The sequence below is a fragment of the Mus musculus genome, chromosome 7 (genome assembly GCF_000001635.26).
Source record: "Mus musculus strain C57BL/6J chromosome 7, GRCm38.p6 C57BL/6J".
Lineage (NCBI taxonomy): Eukaryota > Metazoa > Chordata > Mammalia > Rodentia > Muridae > Mus > Mus musculus.
Window position 1 is genome coordinate 126,145,283 of NC_000073.6, and position 18,393 is coordinate 126,163,675.

Below are 18,393 nucleotides of genomic sequence, written 5' to 3' on the forward strand. Positions count from 1 at the left end.
TAGCAATGGAGCTATAGACATTCCTAAGCAGTTAGAGGGAAAAAGTCCAGAACTCTCACCTAGGAGTTTATCATTAGTCCCCTCTTTCCCCAACAATTGCAAATGATCTTAGGACATGCTAGACTATACTGGAAGTAAAATGCTAACTGAAAAGGGACCCTATGATACAGCTTCCATGTGGTCACTATCCATAATGGGATGGGAGTTTACAGTGATGTAGCTGTTTAAGGATCACCCACACTCCTGTAAATAACCTCTTGCCCATAAATCTGTAATCAATCCCAATAAATCTATAGGTTCACTGCCGCATCCTGCATGGTCATGAAAGGGATGATGCTGTGACATGGCTCCCGCCCCTTGGAGCAGAGCCAGCAGGGCACAGGCCTCCATGAGTATTGACAGTTGCTAGGTATATGGCTTGTGTGTGTGTGTGTGTGTGTGTGTGTATAAAACTTCATGTTCCTCCTTCGGGAACTATTCTCCCTGCCCAGGTAATTGGGGAATGCTCTCTCTGCCAAGGTGATAATCTCAGTGATAATCGTCCAGGAGGCAAGGGTGTGTGTCTATGTTCTTAGGAAAATTGTAAAGTACGTGCTATGACCTTCGGGACTGCCCTTAAGGCTGTGCAAAAGAACTCTGAAAACATGAGTTCAAAAATATATAAGCAGGATTTCTCAACTATGCAGAATACAAGGATGCACTATGAAATGTATGGGGCTGGTGAGATGGCTCAGTGGGTAAGAGCACCCGACTGCTCTTCCGAAGGTCCGAAGTTCAAATCCCAGCAACCACATGGTGGCTCACAACCATCCGTAATGAGATCTGACTCCCTCTTCTGGAGTGTCTGAAGACAGCTACAATGTACTTACATGTAATAAATAAATAAATCTTTAAAAAAAAAATAAATAAATGAAATGTATGAGGGGCAGGCTTCATGGACCAACAGAGCAGAAACAGCTGCACTATGAACCAGCATGCCAGAAAGATACAAAGGCAGGCAGATTCCTGAGTTCAAGGTCAGCCTAGGACAGTGAATTTAGCCCAGGTGTGGTAGGAATGGTGATCTCAGAAACAAATCCTACCCAGCAAACTTATTGTCTGTGCTTACAAAGGCAGGCAGATCACTGAATTCATTTGCAATGTTAAGAAAAAAGTGCTAGCCGTCTTTTCCTAGGCTAAGATAAAAAAGCTGATTGGTAGGATAATCAAAAGGAACCTGAGGTTGAAGATTGAATTAATATGTAAATAAAAGACTGGGGTTTGGTCTGTGAGAGCTGAGCTGTCTGGAAATCTCTGGAGAGCTGTCTCAAGCAGAACACAGGCTGTCAGCTTGTACCCACGATTGACTTTGAGCCCTTCTTTCACAGCTCCCGATACCCCTTCCTCAGAACCCCTCTCCAAGCTGAGGGTGGTCCTTGGCAGTTCACCAAATTAACTTTGGTGAAACTATAATTTGGTCTGTAATTGGGCCCTATTTGGGGTGAATAGACATTTGATCCCTCTTCCCCAGGTAGCACTCCTAGCCTGGACCCTTGCAACTGGAAAACTTTTTTTTTTTTTAAAAGTCAACTTTTTCCCATCATCCTTCACTTACCCAGCAGTGCCATCCTAGGGATGTACTAATAGAAAGAGCTACCTGACTACATCAGAAAGTATGTTCAAGACTATATCAGATGGGCTGGTGCTTAACTGTAATCAGTCCCAGAGACACTGAAGCGGGAAGATTTCCACAAATTCAAGGCCATGCTGATATATGTAGAAAAACCTTATCTCACAAACAAGCAAACAAAGGATGGGGATGGTGGTATACAACTGTAGTATCAGCACTTGAAAGGTGGGGGTAAGGGGGCTGGAGAGGTGGCTCAGCAGCTAAGAGCACTGACTGCTCTTTCCGAAGGTCCTGAGTTCAAATCCCAGCAACCACATGGTGGCTCACAACCATCTGTAATGAGATCTGACGCCCTTTTCTGGGGTGTCTGAAGACAGCTATAATGTACTTACATATAATAAATAAATCTTTAAAAAGAAAGGAAGGAAGGAAGGTGGGGGCAGGGAGCTCAAGGCCATGCTTAGCTCCATAGCAAGTCAAAACAAAACAAAGTCCATGATTCATGGTTCCCCAAAACCAAAAAGGCCCAAATCAGCAGAATGAATTCCCATCTAGTAATGATTATGAACAAAGCCAGCACGCAACAGTTATACCTCAAACACAATGTCAAGCAAAGAAGCCAGACCAATAAATATACCTGACATGCTTTCCTTCAGAGAAACTCTAGAATAGGTAAAATTAGCCTGTCTTGTTAAGCTGGAGCTGGGGTTATTTCTAGAGAAGGCAGCAGAGGAGTGGGAAGAGAAGCCCATGTGCAGAGGCCTCCCCTGGCCAGCACACTCAGCAGCGCTCTGGAGGCTGCACGGATTTGGGGAAAATTCAAGCTGAGCGTGTATGGTTGATGTGATTTTTTGTGTATGTGTGCTGTGGTGCTTTAAATGAGAATGGTCCCTATAGACTCACAGATTTGAATATTTGTTTCCTAGTTGGCGGACTGTTTAGGAAGGATTAGGAAGAGTGTCCTTGTTGGAGGTGTGTCACTGAAGGTAGCCTTTGATGTTTCAAAAGCCCACATCAAGCCCACTCTTGTTCTCTCTCCGCCTACAATTTGTGAATCAGATGTAAGCTCTCTGCTACTTCTCCAGTACCCACCTGCCATCATGTTCCCTGATATGATCAAGCGCCTCTAAAACTGTAAGTAAGCCCCCAATTAAACGTTTTGTTTTTTTTTTTTTTTTTAAAGTCTTGGTCATAGTGCCCTACCATGCAACAGTAACTAAGATGCATACCATACTTTAATGAAACGTCTGTTTTAAAAACACAAACAAGCCAGGCAGTGGTGGCGCACGCCTTTAATCCCAGCACTTGGGAGGCAGAGACAGGTGAATTTCTGAGTTTGAGGCCAGCCTGGTCTACAAAGTGAGTTCCAGGACCTGTCTCAAAAAACCAAAAACAAAAGACCACAAACAGGCAAAAGGAGTATTGAAAGCAGACTGCAGTGATGGCAACAGAATACTCAACTCACTGAGATCGTCAGATACAGGGAGAGGATTCTATGGCGTGTAAAACTGTACCTCAACAAAGTGTTTTAGAACCCTATGTGTGTTTACACAGTAGTGGGTAACTGGGGTGCAAAATCAGTAAAAACAAGCATTTGCCAGAAAGGCTAATAAATAAGTATACTCATAGTCCTCAAGGAGGCTGAGGCTGAAAGGATTACCACAAACAAGGCCCTTCTGGGCTATGTAGAAGGTTATGTATCTTGCTCCTAAAATCTAAAAGGAACTCAAAAGAACATTTGTTAAATGGGGACAAAATTGGGTGTCATTCAAACTTAACTCGTGAGTGCTTTACTATAGCCTTTTAAAGAACTTTAGCAGCAGCTGCATAACAGAAAGAAAACCCTTTATGTATTTAGGAACACACAAATGCATACACCAACAACCACAACCACAACAACAATTAATTTGGGGAACAAGGGCCCAGAGTTTGAAAGAGAACAAGCAATGGTATATGGAAGGAAAGAAGAGGATGGGAAAAATGAAGTAATTATATTAAAACCTCAAAAAACAAATTAATATTTTAAAGGCCCTAACCTCAGACTTTTCCTCTATCCTGTTTATCTAGCACAACAATGAGATGGGACTATAGATTTCAAGCCTGGCTCCACACAGAACTATATGTCCCCAGAACCTTGTTCTCTGTGCCTCAGTCTCTTTACCTATAAAATAGAGATTATATGGAAAAATAGTAACAGCACAGGGCTCTTACAAAGGCTGAATTGAATGTATTACTCTTCCTATAGTAAAGTCCAGTATAAATGCCAGGAAAGGGAGTCTTTCTCCTAGAAATAAGAAGGAAGGCCTCTGTTTAGGAAAGGAAAGTCAGTGTGAGTGCTTTACCTGATGAAACGTGTACTTGAACAGAAGGGTCAAGAACTCCACCACCGGGAACTGGGAATAGGACTCGATTCTTCTTAGGTGAACACTCACAAAGAGCCGCAGGAAGTCAGTAAACTTCTCAATGTAACTACACAAGACAAGAAAAAGGATGACATAAGAAATATAGCCACCTTTTTAGAAGAAAAGTTAAATTCAATCAAACTCTTTCTCAGTACAGAACTATACAAACATACATTTCCAGTTAAAAACACAAAGGCCTGCAACAATTACCTACGAGACAGGCAACCCTTCATTCCATTATCACCTGAAACACAGCAGAAAAGCAGCTTTAATCCTCAGACACTATCTGCCCCTGCTTGATACAAACTCAAGCTCCCATATGTTCTTACACACTAGTGCTAAGACCCACTTAAGGGAAAAGAGTTGCCTTTAAAAGGTGCTGGGGAGATGAGAGTGTCTTCAAATCTGGCAAACCTAGAACAATCAGGTCTTTGCTTGGGAGCTGACATGAAGTTAAAATGCACTAAGCAGAGCCAGAACAAGTCTATCTAGAGAGGAGAGCATCTACATAAATACAGTGAGGCTCACAATCCAGTTTCTGTCCTCCCCTTTGACACCCAGAACTCATGAAGAACTGCACATCCAAGGGAGGAAGGCTATAAGGAGGCAATTAGTCTCATGCTTCTATTTTGTGGGTGAAGTTCCAAGAGTGAAGTGACCCACCAAGATCCCTCAGCCACCACCCAGCAGAGGATGCTATCTCTGTGCAGTGCCTTTCCTGTGCACCTCAGTTCACCCATAATCCCCAAGTCACTTCACAGCTGAATGAGTCAGTCATGGTTACAAGGTAAGGGATTTCTGTTACTAAACACACAGAACCTGGCATTTTAAGCCCCAATACCAAAAGTGATTAGAGAGTGAGATGGACATGACTTCCCACTTCAGAAACCAAAAATATCTAGACATTCTAGGCCTCAGCTGAATATCACCTCATGTGTAAAAGCAATTCTGAAATCATTAACTGCAGAAAGCAGAGATATATGAAATAGCAAAAGGGAAAAAGACAACCATCTTTCAGAAGAACCAAACTGGCCCAGAAATCCACAGTCTCCTGCTGTTCCTGGGACCTACTCCCTTAGTGAGGCCAACCCTCCGGCCTGCCCTCTAGATGTCTGGCATTAAATACGTAAAATGTAAGGCATTAAACATTAAGTAATCTGGTTGGGATTTTTTTGTGTTTTAAAACAGGGTCCTGCTATGCAGCTCTAGGTGGCCTGGAACTATGTAGACCAGGCTGGCCTCAAACCATTGGTGGTCCTCCTGCCTGGCTCTCCTACCTCTCCCTCCCCAGTGCTGGGGCTTACAAATGTGAGCCACAGGCCCAGCACTAAAACCGATCTTGAGAAAGCAAAGTACAAAGGACCTTCTCTCTGCAACCTTCAGGGACTCCTGGGGGACAGACAGCAAGTCCTCATTTCTTACTCAGCATATGTATTGCTCCATGGTTTTACATGGCTCTTCAGGGGCAACAGCCAGCCAGCTTACTGATCTTAAAGAAATTACACTTGTTAACCATAAAAGAAAAGTACCCAGCCTTCTCAAGTTTACTTTAATCTTCAACCGAAATTTTAAAATGCAAGCTATATATGGGGACTCATGCTGTTAATCCTAGAAACCCAGTAAAGCTAGGTTAGGAGGGATGCCACAAGTTCAAGGCCACGCTGAGCTACACAGCAAATCCCAAAAAGAAAGGGACCCCACCCAAACAAGAACTAGGCTCCTGCAATGCTGACACTAGGGGTGTGCTTGCACCTCACTTTTCCCCATGCCCACCCTCCTGGTACATGTGCTAATGAACAAAGTTAGACAAGGGCAGGAAGAAGAGGAAAGCCAAGGACCCGGTTAAGCAGCTTCTAAACAGCTGACCACCTGGTTTAGAATTAGTTAGAGACCAAGAGCTAGGAAGCAAGCACACACTGGTTTCTGTCACCTTTCTGCTTCCAGGCACCTCTCAGCTTTCACTTCGGATCCAGGACTAGCCAAAACAACACAGTTGGTATAAGCAGTTATAGACATTTTTATTAACATATGAAGACAGATGGCCTTTCTTTAGCAACACTAGAAAGGATATGAAATTGTGTGAATTGTGAGACATTTAAATTCAAACAGAAAGGCACTACTAAATAATAAGGGGGAAATCCTACTGGGTGGAGGAAAGATGGCTCAGGTAAAGGCACTTACTAGCAAAACTGATGATCAATCCAAATTTGACCCCCAGGGACCCACAAGGTAGAAAAAAACCCAATTCTAGTAATTCTGATTTCTACACACACAACACAGAGTGTACCTATACCCAACCACAAAATAAATAAATGTAACAAATAGAAATGTTATTAAGAAAAGATCCTATTGGACTGAGTATATTAGTACTTATTATAAGTACTATAAAAAACAAATGTTACAAAAAGCTTATTCACAATGAATCAAATCAAACCAATCTTCCACTCAATTTTTAACCAGAAAAATTTAGAACTCCCCACTTTAAAACAACAAAAACTATCTTGACTTGGGGCAGCTGACTTTACAGCCTACCACACTTACTCTAAACAAAGCAAAGAACTAAGCTCACTTATCACTTAATAACAATCAGGTTGCACCAGGAAGTCTCTAACTATTTACTAATGAAATACACCGCAAATGCTTTGAAGCTTCAACAGCACATGACTGTTAGAAGCACAAGCTGCCAGTTGCCCTTCATCTTTATATAGCAGTAGCACCAGGTTTTGCAAAGAAGATGCTGTAGCCTCACTTCTACGCTGCGTGAGCACACTCCGTGTTCTGTGTGGCAGGAAGACTTGCCTGGCAGACACAAGGTCCTAGGACCACTGGAGGTGGAGGGGAGAGTCAGAAAACCACAAGATAAACAGATAATATCACCTGCAATGGTAATAAAGAAACCTTGACTCAGACTACTTAATTCACTAAGGTCATCTTTTGTAATCAAGAAAAATGGGCCTGGGGAATTTTAGGTCAAGAGTAACCAAGCAATGCAATTCAAGTCTATGCCGCTAAACCATACCTACCCGAAGATGTCTCCCGTCTTGGATCAACAGCTATTATTTATGTGAAACTCAAAATAGTAAGAGTGTTCATATACTCTGCAAGATACCCACTCAGGACAAGTCCAACAGTGAAAACCAAAAAGCAGTAGCAAGTGAGAAGGGTGATGTAACCCTGTACCTCTGCAGACCGCTTCTGTTCTTGCCTATGAAGGAGCCGCACTCTCACTTCCTGCACATGAGACCTGCAGCAGACAGTGAGGAAGGGGGACAGAGCGTGGACAGGACAGGAGGAGGATGGATGGGGAAAGAGACAACAGGTCTACACACTACACCAGCACTTTCACACTTGGTTCACTTCCCTTAACCACCCAAGTCCTTCTAGTTCAGCCTGAATATTCTGAAACACCTACCTTTCTATCTTTATCAGTAGCCCATATTCTGAAACCAAAGGGGATTACAGACACCACATGACATGGTGTGACAAGCAGCCAGGCCCTTTCCCGGGCACGACTCCCGCCTGTTCTCATTACCTCTCATCGAGTTCCTCTAGCCTGCTCTTCACCGTGTGGGCATTGTTATCCTTGGTGATTTTTTGCAGGAGGTAGAAGGTTTGTTGAAACATTCGCAATAAGTATTCCTCAAATTCCATAGGCACACAGTTCTTGGACATGAGTTCATTGATGCAGGACATGGCCAAGACCCCAAGTCGGCCACGCTCCTGACCCAAAACACAGTTCTGGCTGCTGCCATTCACTGATGCCATCTTTCTGGCCCGGGTATCGCAGCCAAATCGAGCAAAGTGGAAGATAGTGGTGAGGAGGGATGGGGTGATGCTGGCAGACAGAGGAATCCAACTGAAGAGGTGGGCCAGGCACTCCAAGGCCAGGGAACAGACATACTCACTCTCCACATCCAGGATGGGGATGGGCTGGTGCAGCAGTTTGGCTGAACTAGGACTCTGCAACAGGTTACTCAGTAAATCACCTGGAAATTCAAAACATGCTTTTACAACACACCGTACCAAACCTCTTGAAACACTGCAATGAATTCTCCTTTTCCCAAAACACTTTAGTCACCATAAAAGCAAAACCTAAAACCAATATGCTTTAATATTCAATACCAACTAAAGATAATACCAAAACGCCAAATATAAAATTACAGACTAAGTGAGTTACAGGCTTAAACCAAAGACAAAACTTCATAAGACAAAATGAATGAAACATGAAAATCTGACCACAGTAAGAGAAGGTTTATTAAAACAATCAAAACACAAATCTCAACAAAAAAAATGCCAATAAGTTGAACAACATATCATCAAATAATAGTTTCTTATCGATATAAAGGATGTAACCAAGAAGACATCGCATTATCAGAAGTCAACCACAATTCCTAACACCAACAAGAACTAAAGTTTCAAACATTAAGAACTACTGCCTACCACTGGTAGCATCTACATACTCAAATAGGTGGTGGGTATGAAGAAACAATTTTCTAAAGAAATGCAAAAGATCAGCTAGCTTATGAAGATATGTCGAGCTTGGCATTAGAAAATGCAATCTAACATGCAACAAAGAAAAATCGCACTACTGCCAAACGGTCACTTGGGGCAAGGGAAGCTACAGGAGTACTCACACAGCTCTGCCACAGGATCCGGCCCTCTGGAATCCTGTCAACTCCTAGCATATTTCAAAGCAATTCTCATACAACTCTATGAGGGACAGATAGAGGCTCTCGTATAGGGGCAGCTGGAGACAATCTAGGCTCCTCAGTGAAGCCAAAAGACAAACAAAATACTGAGGACATGTACCTCATACAACAACCTTGCAGAAGTTTGTGTCTAAAGGCACAGGTCAGACCAGCATCAGAGTACAACACTACCATATTATTTACACAGTAAATATATGGACACCAATCAGTTTTCACAAAGAGGCCACACATTATATACAGTTAAATGTTTGTCTGTTTTGGGAAAGGGGGAATGAAGAGAACAGGCTTGAAAGGGAATTAAACACACACACACACACTGTGAGAGAGGGAGAGGGAGAGGGAGAGGGAGAGGGAGAGGGAGAGGGAGAGGGAGAGGGAGAGGGAGAGGGAGAGGGAGAGGGAGAGGGAGACACAGACACAGACACAGACACAGACACAGACACAGACACAGACACAGAGACAAATAGAGAGACACACAGACAAACAAAGTGGGGATTCAATGTCTCAAAAAGTCAATGTCCTTCCTGCCAAGCCTAACAGTACTGACAATCTGAGTTCAATACCCAAGGTCCATATGGTAGAAGGAGAGAACCAACAAAGCTGTCTGCTGGGCTGATGAGGCAGAGGCAGGCACAGCTAGTTTACCAAAAACAAACAAGCAAACAAAACAAAACAAAAACTGAAAGTTAAGGAAATAGATTAGTGGGTAGAAGAATCACCCATGGAACCCTAACAACCTCAGAGTAATTCCCAGAAACCACATGAGCCATATGCAGTCTACACATCTAGAATTCTAGCACTCCTATGGCAAGTTCAGAGTTAGAGACAAGAGAATCACTTAGAAGCTCAGGGGCCAGCTAGTTTGCCATGTGCAGCACAGCACAGAAACAAGAGAGCATGCGCTGAGTAAGGTGGGAAGTGAAAAGCTGACCTCTGACCTGCACACGTGCATCATGGCACACACGCGCCAGTGAACAAGGCCACACATGCACCATGATGATTAGAGTGCTATAGGCTGCCGAGCATAAGGGAGTGCATTACCTGTTCTGAAAGCTTCAACTTTTAAATTTAAGTCTTACTACAAAACTTCACTTCTCTTTACATCTGCAAAATTTTTCCTTACTCATTCAAATACTGAAAAATGTGTATCTGCTGAGCCACTGAAAATACCTAAAGATAGCCACTAAGCACAAAGTTCACACATTACTGGAGGCTTGATATATACTCTAGAATTCTCTAAGTACTGTGAAAACTGACTAATGGTTTTAATCTGAGTATGATACGCAGATTGAAAAGTAGCGTTCTATGAATAGCCCTAAACTCAAAACCATAGTGTGTTCTTAGTTCTACAGGCCGTCTACAAGAATCCCAAGTCCCATGTTGAGATGGTTTGTATATGCTTGGCCCAAGGAGTGGCACTCTTAGGAGGTTTGGCCTTGTTGGAGCAGGGTTATCACTGTGGATGTGGGCTTTAAGACCCTTGTCCTAGCTGCCTAGTAGTCAGTCTTCAGAGCTGCCTTCAGAATAAGAAGTGACTCCTTCAGCCCCACATCTGCCTGTACACTGCCATGCTCCCATCCTGATGATAATGGACTGAACCTCTGAACCTGTAAGCCAGCCCCAAGTAAATGCTGTCCTTTATAAGACTTGCCTTAGTCATGATGTCAGTTCACAACAGTAAAACCCTAACCAAGAACAAGCTATTTGAACAGCCTAGGGCTTAGAGGTTTAATTCAACATCTCACTTCTTAAAGAGAATGGGGAAATGCAAAAATATCTCTTATTATCACACCAGCTTTTACTGGACAGAAAGAAAAGTGCTAGCCCCGGGCTGTGCTCCACCTGGAAAGTTTCTGTAGCCATCTGGTGTAAACAGATTCACTTACCCACAGTTTAGAGACTTCATTGAATTACTCTTACTTCCTCAATTATTTACATGAATAATGTAAACTCAACACACACTGCACACTGGTCCTCAATTTGCCCTGGCAATAAGACCTTTGTCCCAGTCAATAGTCATCTCAAGTCCCAGCATATAACAAACTCAGAACAAACAAAACAGCCAGGGAACAAAGATGTAACAAAGAAGAAGGGTTGGTAATTATAAACTGCAGGGGGGCAGGCAAGATAGCTCAGAAGGTACTTGAGCCAAGCCTGGCAACCTGAGTTTGATCCTCTGCTTCTGAAAGTTGTCCTCTGGCCTCTACACGGGCATTGTACACAAAATAAGTAAGTGTAAAAAGTTTTAATAAGGGGCCGGTGAGATGGCTCAGTGGGTAAGAGCACCCGACTGCTCTTCCAAAGGTCCGGAGTTCAAATCCCAGCAACCACGTGGTGGCTCACAACCACCCGAAGCGAGATCTGACTCCCTCTTCTGGAGTGTCTGAAGACAGCTACAGTGTACTTACATATAATGAATAAATTTAAAAAAAAGTTTTAATAATAAATTGGCAGAACAGAAGTGAATAGCACAAAATTAAAGGTGTCTCCTTCATGACAGAGAAGCAAGAAGCAAAATGTGCTGTTCAAAATACTGTATTAGGAAGTACAAATATTCAGGAGAAAACAGTAGAAAGCTAGCTCCTCAGAAAACATAAGCAGAAAGGCAGAAAAGATTAGGAAGAATGAACAGCTGCATCCTCGCTAGATTAGCTACTGCAATTCCCAGCTGAGACCCTAGCTGCATTTAGCCAGAAATACCATAGGGGCAGCAGACCATACCACTTTCTCCTGACGTCGGGGATGGTGGTGGGGTGGCAGCAGTAACACTGTGTTTGTCCCAGACAGTTTCCAAGATACCTACCAAAAAAGAAGAAACAATTTGAGAGATACTAACTCCAACATACAAAAATCAAAATTAAAAAACATGACCCCACAATCAAACACCAATATTCACATATCCCTTTCTCTGTGTGTGGTGCACATGTTCACGTGTATATGAGCATGTGCATGTGAAGGCCCAAGACTGATGCTGAGACTCCTCCTTGACTGCTCTTCCACCTTACTCTTTTGAAGCAGGGCCTCTTTCCTGGTATCCCTAGGGAACTTGCTCTGGGAGCTGAGGCTGAGATTACAGGTGGGGCCCCTTTCCCAGCCAGCATTTGTGTGGGTCCTGGAAATCTCAACTCTAGTCTCCTCATTTGTGCACCAAGTGCTTTAGCCACTCAACCATGTCTCCAGCTCTGTTTTTCAGCCCTGTCCCAGTGCAGCATGGCTACTGCTCCGTCTGGACTTTGCAGTGTGGCTTCTCCTCACTGTTTTTCCAACCTTGCTCGTGATCACTACATCTACCAAGGGTCATCTTGGTGTTCTAGGACACTACTGAAACCCTTCTTTTCTCTCAGCTGTTCTCTGGTTCTGAGCCTCTGTCATCCATCGTTACTGTCACCCTCTGCCCAGTCACCATTTAGAATGTTTATCATTCCTCTACTTTCCTCACTGACCTTCTTCTCCTAGTTTACTCTCTCTACTGGAGAAACTGTCTACTGTTGTGGCTTCAACCAAATGTCTCCCAGTCCAAAACTCATTTGACTCTACATACAAGCTCAACTGTTACATGAAAGCAGGTAAGGAATCCAGTCACAGATCAGTATAGTCAAATGCTTCCTGAGTCAAACCATTTACACACCCCAAACTCAGCTTTTTACCCCTGCAAATCTACCAATGACCCCAACACCTTTCTTACGGGTTATGGTGGTTTGAATAGGTATGGTCCCCATAGACTCGTGTGTTTGAATACATGGCCCATGGGAAGTGGCACTATTAGGAGATGTGATCTTCTTGGAGAAAGTGTCACTGTAGGGACAGGCTCTGCCTATTGTGGAAGTCAGTCTCCTCCTTGCTGCCTTGAATCAAGATGTAGAACTCTCAGCTCCTTCTCCAGCACCATATAGGCCTAAACATTGCCATGCTTCCTGCCATGATAATGGACAGAACCTCTGAACCTGAATGCCAGCCCCAATTAAGTGTTCTTTTTTAAGAGTCACCTTGGTCATGGTGTCTCTACATAGCAGTAAAACCATAACTAAGACATAAGTTAGTACCAGGGACTAGGGTATTGCCGTGATAGGCCTGTTTTTTAGTTTTGCTTTTTGTTTTTGTTTGTTGTTTGTTTGTCTGTTTTTAAGAGGAACGTGGATTTGGGGAGTTTGGATTAAAAAAGCAGTGGAATGCTTCAAGTGGGGGTTAGTGGGCCATCCTAGTAGGAATATAGAAGACACTGGTGCTGAGGGTGAATTGAACAGTGGGGGCCTGGCTCAAGAGGTTTCAAAGAATTTTAGAAATCACTCTTGTGACATTTTGGTAAAGAATGTGGCTGGCTGTTTTTTGCCCTTGTCTGAAGAATCTGTGTAGGGCTAAAGAGGTTTAAACAGCCTAGACTCTGTCCTGTGGTTCACAGCAATGAAACCCTAACTAAGGCACTAGGTAAACAGCACAGCCCATAGATCTTGGCACCTGACCTCTATATGCCCTGTTTCCCAACGGTACCTGATCCAGTCTTCTGCAATACTGACCGTCACATCCACCTGCTGTGTCTTCAATACACACCAACCTCCTTCCTCACCACCACTCTGCTCCCTTCTTCTAAATCTCCGCCTTCCCTTTCCACTGACTGCTGCCTGTCTGTCCTTTCCACTGACTGCTGCCTGTCTGTCCTTTCCACTGACTGCTGCCTGTCTGTCCTTTCCACTGACTGCTGCCTGTCTGTCCTTTCCACTGACTGCTGCCTGTCTGTCCTTTCCACTGACTGCTGCCTGTCTGTCCTTTCCACTGACTGCTGCCTGTCTGTCCTTTCCACTGACTGCTGCCTGTCTGTCCTTTCCACTGACTGCTACCTGTCTGTCCTTTCCACTGACTGCTACCTGTCTGTCCTTTCCACTGACTGCTACCTGTCTGTCCTTTCCACTGACTGCTACCTGTCTGTCCTTTCCATTTCCACTCAGCTGTCCTAGGTCCCAGGTAGTCTTCCTAACAGCTTAGTTTTACCTCCACATGGTCCATCTACTACAACTCCCAAAGCATGGGACTTGATCCTTTGCGCCCCCAGCCAGAACCTGGCATACCACGTCACAACAGACAATCATAAAAATTCCTGAAGGCCAGGTGTGCTGGTACAAGCTTTTAATCCCAGGACTTGGCAGGCAAAAGGAATGTGGGTCTCTTTGAGTTTGAAGCCATCCTAGTCTACACAGTAAATTCCATGCAGGATAGAGCTACATAGTGAGACTTTGTCTAAAAGCAAACAAACAAAAGAACTGTCCCCTCCAAATACTTGTTATAGCATGGATAAACCTAGAGAATCCTGTTAAGTGAAGAAAGCCATATGACATGATATGATATATATGATATGATAATAAAGCTATATGAAAGGTTCAAAACAGACAAATCCCTATGGACAAAAAGTAGATTAGTGGTTGCCGGGGACTGGAGGAGAGAAGAACTGTGACCTCTTGTGGACTCAGGGTTGCTTTCTGAGGTGATAAAAAATGTTTTGGATTTAAAGGTAGCTGTAGGACTTTCAAAAGCACTTAAGCCCCTGAACAGCCACAGTTTAAAGTGGGCATGTACAGCTCCTGTCCTAGACCTGTTCTCAGAATGTCTTATATGTTTTTAAAGGCATAAAATGCAGGGCAAGTGCACAAGACATGTCCCTGACTATATAAACTTAATGTCCAGTTGACATCAGTTTAGTGTACTCTGAATGAATAGATGCTCTAAGACTTGAGTTTCCACCTGGGATTAAGAGAAGAAATGGGGGAGCGTGAGTGCGTGTGTGGCACACAACAAGTTCACCACAGCAACCATTCTTTTAACCAATTTTTTAAAGGACACACCAGATGCCAATTCCTAAAACAGACACACAAAAGGAGAAATAAAAACAGGTCCTGAATATCCAAATAGTAAAGGAACAACTTGGAGTAAGTCATGCCTTCCCACTACGGACTTAAGAAGTAGTGGCTTCCAGGCACCTCAAGGGCCCAGTAGCTGAGCAAAAGAGACAAAGGCTGGGTTGAGGGTTCCCAGGCTTGGGGGTTGGAGGAGAACCAAGAGATTGAAAAAGGTGAAAGAAGAAAAAGAGACACCATGGGTCAAGGAATCAAGAAAACATGGCCCTGAGGGCTGGCCAATTGGAATTAAGAGAAGTCCAGATAATAACACACAATAATAACTCAGAGTTATCAATTAAAAAGTTATTTGAATAACATTGAGGGTAGATCTGCCCTGTTCTTATGTTGTTTAAGGCTTATGGTAAATAATAACAGTTGTATGTCTTTTATCCAGGAACTAAAGGATCAAAGGTGGGGTAGAGACATGGAGTTGGGATTAAATAATTTCTACAACACATTCCAGTCTTTGGGGATGTTCTTGCTACCTTCCTGCCTCACTGTGTGATAGGCTTCTCCCCCTCCTTCCCCTTGCACACTGTCAGACTCTGATCAGATAGCTGAGATGAAATGCCACATACAACTACAACCCAGGGCAACGGGTAAGACTCGTCTCACTATTCTACAGAGGAATTTTTTTCATCTTGCTACTCCTACTTCTAATCTTAAATTCAAATTATGTTAAAGAGCTTGCCACTTACCTACGCCAATTACACTATCAGCATGAGAATCACATTCCTACTACCTGGCCTATATATGTACCTCAGAGTGAGGACCAATTTAAAAAAAAAAGACTCTTAGAAAATAAACTTATAAATCTCCTCTGAGGTTTTACCATGCACTAGACTGTGGCCCTGAGTGCTAGAAACCAGAACTAAGTTCTTCCCACATTTACACTGAGTCGATAATACCTAGAAGACCTGAGCTCTCTGCAGTGGACCTGTCTCCAGGCACCAGCAAAGCGCTCACTCACCTGTCAAGAGCCCAAGCACTGTCTGCACCTGGTCCAGCAGCAGCTTCCGCAACTCCTCCTTCCGAGCCACGCTGAGGTCCTCACGTGGACAAGCTAGCTCTTCCGAAGTTGTCTTCAGCATGATCAGTCCAAGGGGGGTTGTCACAGGGGACTGGATCAACTGACAGGAAAAAGCAAATGCTGAGCAGAATAGAACTAATGAGCTACAAAGAGGATTAGTAAAATTCAACTAAAAGTGAAGTGTTGAGCCTCATATGAGCAGACTACCTCAAGCAACACTTTTGAAAAAGAATTCAGAGGGTCATTTATGAAACTTTGCTTTACTAACCCTTCAAATTTTATTCTCAAGTTCTCATATTCTACCAGCAGGAACTTAAAAAGCAGCTGGAAACAACCCTGTCTTTATACAAACAGGACAAATTTTGTATAAATCTAAATAAATTCCCAACCAAGTTTTGGTTACGTGAAGAGATACTCATACTGAATGACAGACAATTCTGTCATAAGCAAACCGCATGGACCTTTAAAAGACGTACTGGTCTTTTATGATTACACTAGACATGAAAAATTCCTATCTGGGGCTGGTGAGATGGCTCAGTGGGTAAGAGCATCCGACTGCTCTTCCAAAGGTCTGGAGTTCAAATCCCAGCAACCACATGGTGGCTCACAACCATCCGTAACAAAATCTGACTCCCTCTTCTGGAGTGTCTGAAGACAGCGACAGTGTACTTATATATAATAAATAAATAAAAATCTTAAAAAAAAAAAAAAGATTAAAAAAAAAAAGAAAAATTCCTATCTTCTAGTAGGTTTCCTGTAGTTTCTCCATGTTTATATATAGTTAAGACACATAACAACTTAACATAGTGTTGCAACTACCTGTAGTATTCAGTATGGTGATACCTGGTGCAAAGTCAGTAGTGGAGGAACAACAAGCTACACCATACAGCCTAGGTACAAAATAGGTTCTATCTACCACGCAGGTGTGTGCAAGCATACTCTATGGTAGTCATCTAACTGCACTTTTCACAACATCCCCCTGTCACGGACACCATGGTGATATGCATGGCAGTAATACAAATATTTTACATACTAATGATAATGACAGTGTATCTTTTTGTGCTATCTTTTCAACATTCACATTATATCAACTTCATAGTTCTACATCTTAACATTTTTGACCTAGCATGTTTCAAGAAAGTTTAGAATTAAACATGAGGCAAGCCTAGGTGTGGCATAACAAGTGGCATAACAAACTTGTTATCCCAGCAGTCAGAGACCAAGGCAGACAAATCAAGAATTTAAGGAAGAGACAGCTAGCTGGGTGTGGTGGCGCACGCCTTTAATCCCAGCACTTGGGAGGCAGAGGCTGGCAGATTTCTGAGTACGAGGCCAGCCTGGTCTACAGAGTGAGTTCCAGGACAGCCAGGGCTATACAGAGAAACCCTGTCTGGGGAAAAAAAAAAACAGAAACAAAAAAAGGAAGAGACAGCACAGTAACTGTAGGCAGAGGTGCTACCAAGGCTGGCAATCCAAGTTTGATCACTGGGACCCAGCTGGTAGAAGCAAACAACTTTTAAGTTTCCCTCTGACTTCCACATACATGTTAAGATATCCACCATTCCCTTACCAAAAAAGACAATATAATTTTTTTAAAAAGAGTTTAAGGGCAACATGGACCACATAGTAGTCTCAAAATTTTTAATTAAAAAGGGGGCTGGTGAGATGGCTCAGTGGGTAAGAGCACCCAACTGCTCTTCCGAAGGTCCGGAGTTCAAATCCCAGCAACCACATGGTGGCTCACAACCATCTGTAACGAGATCTGACTCCCTCTTCTGGAGTGTCTGAAGGCAGCTACAGTGTACTTACATATAAATAAATAAATCTAAAAAAAAAAAAGGGAAAAGAAAAGAACCATGTGGCAGAACAACACATCTGTGATAAGCAACTACCATGGTCATAAGTTTTAGAAACTTTTTAGGTAGCCCAAGCTATTCTAGTACTTGTGGCCATCCTCCTGCTTCAGCCCCTCAGATGCTGGGATTACAGGCATGCCTAGCTACAGTTAGTTTTGCAAATACTCATGTAATAAATTAAGTAACTATTTCTATCCTCTGTAATACTGTCTGCACCAAGAGATGGAGAAGGAACACTTTCAAAAGCATGACACTACTTATAGCATCCTACCTGTTTTTAAAAAATTCAACAAGATCATTAAAAGTGAGCAGTTACTTTTTCAGAGGTAGACAAGCATTTGCCACAATTAAAAAGCAAACCATTTTCAGAACACCTAAACCTTTCTTCAAGCATGTGCAACTTTAAATGTGGCTCTTCCCTGCTGTGCTTTCCCTGCACTACACCACGTTTCTAAGCTTCAGAAAAGAGATCATTTAGGAATCATATCAAGACAAACCACATACTCTTTACTTCTACCAACACAAGGTATACTATCCTTTCCCCAGAAAGTTAGCTCTCTCTTCCCATCATAGACTACAGAAATGTCTATCCATCCCTGAAGAGTAAGAAAAACAACCAGGGGATAACAAGATGGCTCAGTTTTTGGTTTTTGGTGTTGGTTGGTTGGTTGGTTGGTTGGTTTTTTTAAAAGCACTTGCCACACAAGACAGATGACCTAGACAAAGTTCAAAACTCACAATGGAAGTTAAGCTACCACAACAGGGCCTAAACTCTGCTGTGTGCCCATACATATTCCATCTCCCCTCCTTCCCTCTTTTCCTCTCACATTCAAATCATGTTTTAAATTCAGTAATGGAATTCAAGGGCAATTCCAATATACTCAGAAGCAGCCCAAGAA

General features: G+C 43.0%; 1 protein-coding gene across 7 annotated transcripts in view; it reads right to left on the reverse strand.

The window, feature by feature from the left end:
* Positions 1 to 18,393, reverse strand: part of Xpo6 (exportin 6) — a 98,822-nt gene that overhangs the window by 43,565 nt on the left and 36,864 nt on the right. For 2 of the 7 annotated variants that reach the window (XM_017312342.2, XM_017312341.2), the window contains exons 5-9: positions 15,579 to 15,738; positions 11,442 to 11,519; positions 7,544 to 7,997; positions 5,942 to 5,986; positions 3,952 to 4,078 (exon numbers count right to left, since the gene is read on the reverse strand). In XM_017312342.2, the coding sequence (XP_017167831.1) occupies positions 3,952 to 4,078; positions 5,942 to 5,986; positions 7,544 to 7,997; positions 11,442 to 11,519; positions 15,579 to 15,738 (864 nt within the window). Of the gene's footprint in view, positions 1 to 3,951; positions 4,079 to 4,221; positions 4,256 to 5,433; positions 5,456 to 5,941; positions 6,070 to 6,810; positions 7,393 to 7,543; positions 7,998 to 11,441; positions 11,520 to 15,578; positions 15,740 to 18,393 lie in introns of those variants that run through there. The other 5 variants (NM_028816.3, NM_001311143.2, XM_006508250.1 and 2 more) reach the window with 4 other exon arrangements.